This window comes from Oncorhynchus mykiss, chromosome 24 (assembly GCF_013265735.2).
Source record: "Oncorhynchus mykiss isolate Arlee chromosome 24, USDA_OmykA_1.1, whole genome shotgun sequence".
Classification (NCBI taxonomy): domain Eukaryota; kingdom Metazoa; phylum Chordata; class Actinopteri; order Salmoniformes; family Salmonidae; genus Oncorhynchus; species Oncorhynchus mykiss.
Genome location: NC_048588.1, coordinates 2,374,827 through 2,387,507, shown reverse-complemented (window position 1 = coordinate 2,387,507; position 12,681 = coordinate 2,374,827). Strand labels below are relative to the sequence as shown.

General features: G+C 42.1%; 1 protein-coding gene across 7 annotated transcripts in view; it reads left to right on the top strand.

Annotated features, from left to right (window-relative positions):
- The window catches only part of LOC110503542 (cell surface glycoprotein MUC18), a 67,323-nt gene that overhangs the window by 23,882 nt on the left and 30,760 nt on the right, over positions 1–12,681 (top strand). The window contains exon 1 of one of the 7 annotated variants that reach the window (XM_021581918.2): positions 7,182–7,326. The exons of the other annotated variants lie outside the window; for them this stretch is intronic. Coding sequence (XP_021437593.2) covers positions 7,296–7,326 — 31 coding nt within the window. The 5' untranslated portion in view covers positions 7,182–7,295. Of the gene's footprint in view, positions 1–7,181; positions 7,327–12,681 lie in introns of those variants that run through there. 7 annotated transcript variants of the gene reach the window in all.

Below are 12,681 nucleotides of genomic sequence, written 5' to 3'. Positions count from 1 at the left end.
ATTCTCAAATGAGTGGCCGTTCATGTGCAAAGGATTAGCATTCCAATGAATACTATTATCAACTGTGTGTTGTGAATGCATTTAGTCTTTCCAGCTCTTTCTCAGTCCCCACCCCTTTCCTTTGTCTACCAAGACGTCATATCGGCTTCGTATGCAAGGGACTTATTCTTTGTACCATGTAGTAACCTAAATATCTACTGTTTGTTTGTTATGTAATGCTGTGTGATTATTTAGTTGGTTAGTAAAACATGAAAATATCTGAAGAGTTAAATTTGGGAAATTGACACTCTATAACCTGTTAAGTCTATAGGGGCGCTATTTCATTATAGGATAAAAAAAACGTGCCCGTTTTAAGCGCAATATTTTGTCACGAAAAGATGCTCGACTATGCATATAATTGACAGCTTTGGAAAGAAAACTAACTAACTAACGTTTCCAAAACTGCAAAGATATTATCTGTGAGTGCCACAGAACTCATTCTACAGGCGAAACCAAGATGAAACTTCGAACAGCAAATGAGCAGAAATCCTGAAGCTCTGTTTTCAAATGTCTCCTTATATGGCTGTGAATGCAGCAGGAACGAGACTGCCCTTTCTGTCATTTCTTCAAGATGTCTGCAGCATTGTGACGTATTTGTAGGCATATCATTGAAAGATTGGCCAGAAGAGACTACATTTTCCAGGGGTCCGCCCGGTGTCCTTTGTCTAAATTCGTGCGTAATCTTCAATTGCGGTCATTTTCTCCTGGGATTCAGAACAGAAAGCACACTTCCACGAAGGATATATAATCGAAGAGACATGTGAAAAACACCTTGAGGATTGGTTCTAAACAACGTTTGCCATGTTTCAGTCGATATTATGAAGTTAATTTGGAAAAAAGTTAGGCGCATTGATGACTGGATTTTCGTTTTTTTTTTGGTAGCCAAACGTGACGCACCAAACGGAGCGATTTCTCCTAAACAAATAATCTTTCAGGAAAAACTGAACATTTGCTATCTAACAGAGTCTCCTCATTGAAAACATCTGAAGTTCTTCAAAGGTAAATTATTTTATTTGAATGCTTTTCTGGTTTTTGTGAAAATGTTGCCTGCTAAATGCTAACGATAATGCTAACGCTAAATGCTATGCTAGCTAGCTACTGTTACACAAATGATTGTTTTCCTATGGTTGAGAAGCATATTTTGAAAATCTAAGATGACAGTGTTGTTAACAAAAGGCTAAGCTTGAGAGCTAGCATATTTATTTCATTTCATTTGCGATTTTCATGAATAGTTAACGTTGCGTTATGGTAATGAGCTTGAGTCTGTATTCATGATCCCGGATCCGGGATGGGAAATTGACACTCTATAAACAACATTTTCCTGGAGTGCCCCGACTTCCTAGTTAATTAAAGTTACATGATTAGTTTAATCGCGTAATTAACTTACACATAGAGAAATTATTTGATAAAATAAGTCTTCACATTTAATGATAGTCACAGACACAACAAAGTCTTATGGCTTGGGGGTAGAAGCTGTTAAGGGAGCCTTTTGGTCCTAAACTTGGCGCTCCAGTACTGCTTGCCGTGCGGCAGCGGAGAGAACAGTCTATGACTTGGGTGACTGGAGTGTTTGACAATTTTTGGTCTTTCCTCTGACTGCCTAATATATAGGTCCTGGATGGCAGGAAGCTTGGCCCCAGTGATGTACTGGGCCGTACGCACTACCCTCTGTAGCGCCTTACTGTCAGATGCCGAGCAATTGCCATACCTGGAAGTGATGCAACCGGTCAGGATAATCTTGATGGTGCAGCTGTAGAACTTTTTGAGTATCTGGTGACACATGCCAAATCTTTTCAGTCTCCAGAGGGGGAAAGGCGTTGTCGTGCCCTCTTCACGACTGTCTTGGTGTGTTTGGACCATAATAGTTAGTTGGTGTTGTGGACACCAAGGAATTTGAGATTGCGTCATCTGTGGATGTATGGGACGGTATGCGAATTGGAGTGGGTCTAGGGTATCCGGGATGATGCTGGTTATGTGAGCCATGACCAGCCTTTCAAAGCACTTCAGGGCTACCGACGTGAGTGATAAGTGGCGGTAATCAATTAGGCAGGTTACATTCACTTCCTTGGGCACAGGGACTATGGTGGTCTGCTTGGAACATGTAGGTATTACAGACTCGGTCAGGGAGAGGTTGAAAATGTCAGTGAAGACACTTGCCAGTTGGTCCGCGCATGCATTGAGTGCACGTCCTGGTAATCCATCTGGCACCGCGGCTTTGTGAGTGTTGACCTGTTTAAAGGTCTTGCTCACACAGTCATCCGGAAGAGCTGGTGCTCTCATACACGCTGTTGCTTGCCTCAAAGCGAGCATAAAATACATTTAGCTCATCTGTTAGGCTCGCGTCACTGGGCAGCTCGCAGCTGGGTTTCCCTTTGTAGTCCGTATTAGTTTTCAAGCCCTGCCACATCCGACGAGTGTCAGAGCCAGTGTAGTAGGATTCAATATTATTCCTGTATTGACGCTTTGCCTGTTTGTCGGTTCGTCTGAGGGCGTAGCGGGATTTCTTATAAGCGTCTGGATTAGTGTCCTGCTCCTTGAAAGCCTTTAGCTCGATGCGGATGTTGCCTGTAATCAATGGCTTCTGGTTGGGGATGACGTCGTCAATGCACTTATTGACGAAGTCAGTGATTGAGGTGGTATACTCCTCAATGCCATTGGATGAATCCCGCAACATATTCCAGTCTGTGCTAGCAAAACAGTCCTGTAGCGTAGCATCCACGTCATCTGACCACTTCCGTATTGAGCGAGTCACTGGCACTTACTGCTTTAGTTTTTGCTTGTAAGCAGGAATCAGGAGGATATAATTATGGTCAGATTTGCCAAATGGAGGGTGAGGGAGAGCTTTGTATGCGTCTCTCTGTGTGGAGAAAAGGTGGTCTTGAGTTTTCTTCCCTCTGTTTACACATGTGACATGCTGGTAGAAATTAGGTAAAAATGGATTTAAGTTTGCCTGCATTAAAGTCCCCGGCCACTAGGAGCGCCACTTCTGAATGAGCATTTTCTTGTTTGCTTATGGCCTTATACAGCTGGTTGAGTGTGATGTTTGTGCCAGCATCGGTTTGTGGTAGTAAATAGACGGCTATGAATAATATAGATGAGAACTTTCTTGGTAGATAGTGTGGTCTACATATCAAGGCACAAGGCGAGACCCAAATGCAGACACAGGAGGCAGATGGTTGGAGTCTTACAATGTTTATTAATCCAGTGGGGTAGGCAAGAGAATGGTCGTAGACAGGCAAAAAGGTCAAAATCAGATCAGAGTCCAGGAGGTACAGAGTGTCAGACAGGTTCGTGCTCAAGGCAGGCAGAATGGTTAGGCAGGCGGGTACAAAGTCCAGAAACAGGCAAGGGTCAAAACCGGGAGGACTAGAAAAAGGAGAATGCAAAAAGCAGGAGAACGGGAAAAAACGCTGGTTGACTTGGAAACATACAAGACGAACTGGCACAGAGAGACAGGAAACACCTGGAGGGGGTGGAGACAATCAAGGACAGGTTAAACAGATCAGGGCGTGACACTACAGCTTATCATAAGGCACTCTACCTCAAATCAAATCAAATCAAATTTTATTTGTCACATACACATGGTTAGCAGATGTTAATGCGAGTGTAGCGAAATGCTTGTGCTTCTAGTTCCGACAATGCAGTAATAACAAGTAATCTAACTAACAATTCCAAAACTACTGTCTTGTACACAGTGTAAGGGGATAAAGAATATGTACATAAGGATATATGAATGAGTGATGGTACAGAGCAGCATAGGCAAGATACAGTAGATGGTATCGAGTACAGTATGTACAAATGAGATGAGTATGTAAACAAAGTGGCATAGTTTAAAGTGGCTAGTGATACATGTATTACATAAGGATACAGTCGATGATATAGAGTACAGTATATACGTATGCATATGAGATGAATAATGTAGGGTAAGTAACATTATATAAGGTAGCATTGTTTAAAGTGGCTAGTGATATATTTACATCATTTCCCATCAATTCCCATTATTAAAGTGGCTGTTGAGTCAGTGTCAGTGTGTTGGCAGCCGCCACTCAGTGTTAGTGGTGGCTGTTTAACAGTCTGATGGCCTTGAGCAATACCTTGAGACTTCTTCAATGTTAGACATCGCGCACCAGCTGTTATTGGCAAATAGACACACACCCCCGCCCCTCGTCTTACCAGACGTAGCTTCTCTGTCCTGCCGATGCATGGAAAATCCCTGCCAGCTATATTATCTGTGTCGTCATTCAGTCACGACTCAGTGAAACATAAGATATTACAGTTTTTAATGTCCCGTTGGTAGGATAGTCTTTCTCATATAGCATCCATTTTGTTTTCCAATTATTGCTCGTTGGCCAATAGAACGGATGGTAGTGGAGGTTTACTCACTCACCTACGAATTATTAGCCCGATCTATTTCTTCGTCTTTTCCTCACGCAAATTATGGGGATTTGGGCCCGTTCCCGTCAGAGCTGTATAATACTTTGCGTCGGACTTGTTAAAGAAAGAATCTTTGTCCAGTTTGAGGTGAGTAATTGCTGTTCTGATGTCCAGAAGTTATTTTCGGTCATAAGAGCCGGTAGCAGCAACATTATGTACAAAATAAGTTACAAAAATAAGTTACAAACAATGCGGAAAAAAAACAAAAAAAATAGCACAAATGGCAGCCAACCCCCCCGGAGCCATTAAGTCATACCCGTGGTATATGGTCTGATATACCATGGCTTTCAGCCAATCAGCATTCAGAATGCTGATTGGCTGACATTTATTTTTACTGCTCTAATTATGTTGGTAACCAGTTACTAGTATACACTATATATACAAAAGTATGTGGACACTGTAGCTGACAGGTATATAAAATTGAGCATACAGCTGTGCAATCTCCATAGACAAACATTGACATTAGGTTTACCTTACTGAAGAGCTCAGTGACTTTCAACGTGGCATCGTCATATGATGACAATGGCTCAGCCGCAAGGTGTTATACCGTACAAGCTCACAGAACGGGACATGCGAGGGCTGAAATGCGTAGCGTGTACAAATCGTCTGCCCTCGGTTGCAACACTCACTGCAGAGTTCCAAACTGCCTCTGGAAGCAACGCCAGCACAATAACTTTTCGTTAGGAACTTCATGAAATGGGTTTCTATGGCCAAACAGCCGCACACAAGCCTCATGTGCAATGTGCAATAACCATGTGCAATGCCAAGCGTCGGCTGGAGTGGTGTAAAGCTCGCTGCTTTCTCTGGAGTGATGAATCACGCTTCACCATCTGGCAGTCCGATGGACAAATCTGGGTTTGGCAGATGCCAGGAGAAGCTTGAATGCATAGCGTCAAATGTAAAGTTTGGTGGAGGAGGAATAATGGTCTGGGACTGTTTTTCATGGTTCAGGCTAGGCCCCTTAGTTCAGGTGAAGGGAAATCTTAATACTACAGCATACAATGACATTCCAAACAATTATGTACTTCCAACTTTGTGGCAACAGTTTGGGGAAGGCCCTTTCCTTTGTCAGCATGACAATGCCACTGTGCACAAAGCAAGGTTCATACAGAAATGGTTTGTCGAGATCGGTGTGGAAGAACTTGACTGGCCTGGAAAGAGCACTGACCTCAACCCCATGGAAAACCTTTGGTATGAATTGGAATGCCGACTGCGAGCCAGGTCTAATCGCCCAACATCAGTGCACGACACCACTAATGCTCTTGTGGCTGAATGGAAGCTAGTCCCCGCAGCAATGTTCCAACATTTAGTGGAAAGTCTTCCCAGAAGAATGGAGGATGTTGTAGCAGCAAATTTCATCCCATCACGAATAATTTCACATTCAAACATTTAAATTGAACAACAATTCCATGTGAATCTGATAACTCTGATGTGTAGACTTTCCACTGTAGCGTTTATGTCATCTTATCATTGATGAGAATGTCTCAGATGACAACCGAACTGACAGCATATTCATTAAGTACCACCACATATGTTCAATTGGTCAGATTACCAGAATATAGTTCATTTCCCCCCACCTTCTGATGTTCCCAGAATCTCTATGTTAACCAAGGGTTTTGCAAATGTAACATCAGTAGGGTAGAGAGAGGAAAAAGGGGGGAAGAGGTATTTATGACTGTCATAAACCTACCCCCAGGCCAACGTCATGACAATACTTTTGGTTATGTTGTGTACCACAGCTAAGAGCTGTATGCAGGCGCTCCGGGTTGCGTCATTGGTCATATTCCACACCCCCTTGGGCATCCAGGACTACCCGGTTTATAAAATAATCAATAAGGCCCGAGGGGGTGTGGTATATGGCCAATATACGGCGGCTGAGGGCTGTTCTTACGTACAACGCAACGCCTGGATACAGCCCTTAGCCGCGGTGTATTGGCAATATACCACAAACCCCAGAGGTGCCAACATAATTAGAGCAGTAAAAATACATTTTTCATATCCGTGGTATACGGTGTGATATACCACGACTGTCTGCCAATCAGCATTCAGGGCTCAAAATATTACACACTAGTCTGTTATGATTGCACCTTCATCATATTGTCTATCTGTATCAGTCTACGATTCTATTTCACACCTACACAATTAGTAATGACTCTCAATTTGTTTTGCTGTCTGGTGTTTTCTCAGAGGCCAAGGCATGATACCATAGAAGGACATTATTTAATGTTTTGGATACAATAACCAAACAAATTTGTCGGGACAAAGCCCTGTCGGTATGTAAACAGTTGCTTTAATATTTGACTCATCATCTGGTCGTGAAAGAGTATTGTTGTTTTCTCCAGATTTCTCATTTATTAAGATGTTATACGTGCCAATTCTTGCCGTCTCTGCCTGTTTTAGGAAGAAAATGTGGGGAGACAAAGGCTGAGAGCGAAATTAAATCCTGCTCGCTTTATTTTCCTCATTGCCCCTCTGGAACAGTTGTGGTCATGTGTTTCAGCAATTGGCATATTTTTGTGGCTAAGCACCTCTCACTGTATTCGGTTATTAGATAATATAGCTCCACTCATTACAGTAGTGTCACGATAAAGGATTGGAGAGAGTCAGGGATGACAGCTGTGCTGTGTGAGTCTGTGTGAACCAATGGAGTGACATTGGTTTCAACTTTTCACCCCCTCAGCTGACAACACACACACACACACAGGCAGGGAGAAAGGCACGCATGCACACACACTTTGATCTTATTGACTGCTACATAAAATGTGTAAACATTCCATGCAAATCGTCCAAACTTATGAACTAGTTTGTTCCCTTTTTTGATCATGGATAGAGATACATATCGTTTCGATCACCGTAAGTAAGCCTTTATACCAAGCGCTAACATATCTAAGGTAGTACTAACAGCCTGATTGTGCCATGAATGAAAGAGGCCTGTTCTGTTCTGTGCCCTTCACTGTCCAGTGTCTACTGTCACATGAATTGTGTTGTTTGTAAGCCACATCTAAAGCCCAGAGCTATGTACTCGATTTTCAGGAATCTGAGCACTTAAAAAGGCTTTGCGTTTGGTAAAATGGTCCTTCTACACTGTCTTTGTTGAGTCATTTAGCGCCTAATGCCAGATCAAATTGAATAAGGCTCTTGCATAGAGTAGACAATGGGCTAAATGAGTGATGATGAACTCAAGGATAGCATTTTTATGTCTTTGCATTCAGTATGAAGGTAGTTTTGCGAGCTAATGACTAACTCGTGTTTGCACAATTACTTTGGTATCTACTATCATGTTAGCAGTCATCATAGACTTCCAGTCATTGAATTAATGCTAGTTAGCAATTGTGCTAACGCTAGTTAGCAACATCCTTCAAACTGCACGCAGCGGCATAAAAATGTATCTTTAGAAGTAGATAAAGGGCTTCATTGCCAAAATCCCGAAGTATCCCTTTAAAATTTGGAGATGGAACTCTGTGCTGTGTATTGTTTTGGTATAACTGGCATCATCATTGCTTAAATGTCAAATGTGAGAAAGTACAGACATGCTACTGTAAATATGCAAATTTCTGATATTCTGAGAATATGGCAACAATGTTCTGGGTATGTTTCTAACAGAAGCAACAGTACCATCTGGGCCATGTTTTGCCAACAAATTTGAAATCTTACAGATAGAGAGCTGATGTGATTCCTTATGTTCTATGTTATATGTGGTGTAGATTTTAAAAAGACGATAGTTCTCTTTGAGATGCTCTGCTATTTAGAATTCTACCGGTTCCTACCGATCTTTCATTGAGAAACACATTTAAATGAGATCAGATAGGTGTGTTGTAACTTTTGCCAAATATTGACATTAACATACAGCACCAGTCAAACGTTTGGACACACCTACTCATTCAAGGGTTTTTCTTTATTTAAACATTTTCGACACTGTGAAATAATAGTGAAGACCTCAAAACTATGAAATAACACATATGGAATCATGTAGTAACCAAAAAAGTGTTAACTTATTTGGGCTGGGGGCAGTATTGAGTAGCTTGGATGAATAAGTTGCCCAGAGTAAACTGTCTGCTACTCAGGCCCAGTTGCTAATATATGCATATTATTAGTAGATTTGGATAAAAACACTTTGCATTTTCTCAAACTGTTTGAATGATGTCTGTGAGTATAACAGAAGTCATATGGCAGCAACACCTGAGAAAAAAATCCAAACAGGAAGTGGGAAATCTGAGGTTTGTAGTTTTTCAACTCTTGGCCTATCGAATACACAGTGTCTATGGGGTCAAATTGCACTCCCTAAGGCTTCCACTAGATGTCAACAGTCTTTAGAACCGTGTTTGATGCTTCTACTGTGAAGTGGTGGCGAATGAGAGGGGAATGAGTCAGAGGTCTGCCAGAGAGCCACGAGCTGGTGACACGCGTTCACGTGAGAGTTAATTGAGTTCCATTGCATTTCTGAAGACAAAGGAATTCTCTGGTTGGAACATTATTGAAGATTTATTTTAAAAACATCCTAAAGATTGATTCTATACATTGTTTGACATGTTTCTACAGACTGTAACGGAACTCTTTGACTTTTCATCTGCTCCTAGTGATCGCGCGTCATGAATTTGGAATACTGGGCTAAACCCGCAAACAAAAAGGAGGTATTTGGACACAAACTATGGACATTATCGAACAAAACAAACATATTATTGTGGAACTGGGATTCCTGAGAGTGCATTCTGATTAAGATCATCAAAGGTAAGTGACTATTTATAATGCTATTTCTGACTTCTGTTGACTACACAACATGGTGGATATATGTTTGGGTTGTTTTGGTCTCTGAGCGCCGTACTCAGATTATTGCATGGTGTGCTTTTTCCGTAAAGTTTTTTTGAAATCTGGCACAGCGGTTGCATTAAGGAGAAGTGTATCTATAATTCCGTGCATAATAGTTGTATCTTTTATCAATGTTTATTATGAGTATTTCTGTAAATTAATGTGGCTCTCTGCAAAATCACCAGATGTTTTGGTACTGAACGTAACGCGCCAATGTAAACTGAGATTTTTGTATATAAATATGAACTTGATATGAAATATCGAACAAAACATACATGTATTGTGTAACATAAAGTCCTATGAGTGTCATCTGATGAAGATCATCAAAGGTTAGTGATTAATTTCTCTATTTCTGCTTTTTGTGACTCCTCTCTTTGGCTGGAAAAATGGCTGTGTTTTTCTGTGACTTGGCTCTGACCTAACATAATCATTTGGTTTGCTTTTGCTGTAAAGCCTTTTTGAAATCGGACACTGTGGTGGGATTAACAAGAAGTATATCTTTAAAATGGTGTGAAATACTTGTATGTTTGAGGAATTTTAATTATGGGATTTCTGTTGTTTTGAATTTGGCGCCCTGCACTTTCACTGGCTGTTGTCATATCGATCCCATTAGCGGGATCTCAGCCCAAAGAGGTTTTAAACAAATCAAAATATATTTACCGTTTTAGATTCTTCAAAGTAGCCACCCTTTGCCTTGATGACAGCTTTACACACTCTTTGCATTCTCTCAACCAACCTTGTATCGTGAAAACAGGTAAATATACCCCACAAACATTAGACAACTATACAGAAAGTAAATAAGTAAATTAAATCAATGATAGTCAAATTAACTGATACCTGACACAGACATAGTGGCCTACCAGGAATATCTGAATGCTGTGAACCAAGAGGCTGTGAGTTAAAATCCCAGGTGAGGACATAGTGAATAATAATTACTGTATGAATGGACATGCAACATGTAGTCAAAGTGTAAAAACACTGCATGTTAAATCAGTGTGTGTGAGTATTCCTAACCTTGCCAACAGACAAAAGTAGCAGTGAATTGATCAGTGGTTCACCAATCAAGGCCTTGATGGGCTTGGCAACAGTAAAAATGTGTAATGGAACAATTTTGGGGGGGATGACGTCCTGACAAGTGATACACAAAAATGTTACTGCCACGTTCCCATTAAACTTTAATATCTTACATTATGAGAACATGGTAACCATGTTCTGTTTATGTTTAGTGGGACGTTGACGGAATATTCTCCTAACCCTCAGAAAAACTGGACACAAATTAGGGGAACATTACGGGTAACATTGTAAAAACATTCTCTCTCCCTAGAATTGTTGGCTGGGATATGACTGATTCTCAGTCTGTGCTGAAGCTGGGAGCCTATGATTATTATGAAACGCCTTCACAATGTCAAAACCCCATTTCTACCTGCCGCTTACATGCGTCCTGTGTCCTGGTCTGTGCCCACATTCTGATGACCATGTGTAAACATGACAAACCTTGATCAGATAGAACAATTGTACAGGTTTGTACAACACAGCGCCAACAGAGATGGTCGCCTTGCTTACCATTCTTAGGAAACTATGCAGTATTTTGTTTTTTTTATGTATTATTTCTTACACTGTTACCCCAGGAAACTTTAAGTTTTATTACATACAGCTGGGAAGAACTATTGGATATAAGAGCAACGTCATCTTACCAACATTACGACCAGGAATACGACTTTCCCGAAGCGCATCCTCTGTTTGGACCACCACCCAGGACAATGGATCGGATCCCAGTAGGCGACCTAAAACAACAGCGCCGCAGAAGGGGCAGACGGAGCGGTCTTCTGGTCAGGCTCCATAGACGGACAAATCGCTCACCGCTCCCGAGAATACTACTCGTCAATGTCCAGTCTCTTGACAACAAGGTAGACAAAATTCGAGCAAGGGTTGCCTTCCAGAGACATCAGAGATTGTACAGAGATTGTACAGCCACCCGGTTTCTTCACGCAACGCACCGACAGAAACAAACATCTCTCTGGTAAGAAGATTAACGAGTCGTGGTGTGATCATAACAACATACAGGAACTCAAGTCCTTTTCTTCACCTGACCTAGAATTGCTTACAATCAAATGCCGACTGCATTATCTACCAAGAGAATTCTCTTAGATTATAATCACAGCCGTGTAGATCCCGCCCAAGCAGACACCGCGACAGCCCTGAAAGAACATCATTGGAGTCTATGTAAACTGGAAACCACGTATCCTGAGGCTGCATTTATTGTAGCTGGGGATTTTAACAAAGCTAATCTGAAAACAAGGTTTCCTCAATTTTATCAGCATATTGAATCTGCGAAACATGCTGGCACCATTCTGGATCATTGCTACTCTAACTTCCGCGATGCATACAAAGCCCTCCCTCGCCCTCCTTTTGGCAAATCTGTCCCCTGTTCACCCATGGCTGCGTGGCCTCCAACTCAATCATCAAGTTTGCAGATGACACTAAGGTGGTAGGCTTGATTACCAACAACGATGAGATGGCCTACAGGGGGGAGGTGAGGGCCCTCAGAGTGTGATGTCAGGAAAATAACCTCACACTCAACATCAACAAAACAAAGGAGATGATCGTGGACTTCAGGAAACAGCAGAGTGAGCACCCCACTATCCATTGACGGGACAGTAGTGGAGAAGGTGGAAAGTTTTAAGTTCCTCAGCATACACATCACGGACAAACTGAATTAGTCCACCCACAAAGACAGTGTGGTGAAAAAGGCGCAACAGCGCCTCTTCAACCTCACGAGGCTGAAGAAATTGTCTTGTCACCAAAATCACTCAAACTTTTACAGATGCACAATTGAGAGCATCCTGTCGGGCTGGATCACCGCCTGGTACGGCAACTGCTCCGTAAGGCTCTCCAGAGGGTAGTGTGGTCTGCACAACGCATCACCGGGGGAAATCTACCTGCCCTCCAGGACACCTACACCACCCGATGTCACAGGAAGGCCAAAAAAGATCATCAAGGACAACAACACCCGAGCCACTGCCTGTTCACCCCGCTATCATCCAGAAGGCGAGGTCAGTACAGGTACATCAAATCTAGGACCGAGAGACTGAAAAACAGCTTCTATCTCAAGGCCATCAGACTGTTAAACAGCCATCACTAACATTGAGTGGCTGCTGCCAACATACTGACTCAATCAGGCGCAGGAGGCAGAAAGTCAGGCGCAGGAGGCAGAAAGTTCAGGATAGCGTTTATTCCGCACAGGGAAAAAAATAGTGCTCGCCAAGAATACCGGGCGCACAATAACAAATGCCCAACACAATACGTACTACCACACAGAAACACAGTGGGAAAAATAGTTAAGCCCGCACAAAGAGCAGGCGGGCCGACCGGCTTAAATAGCCCAACTAATCAACCTCAACA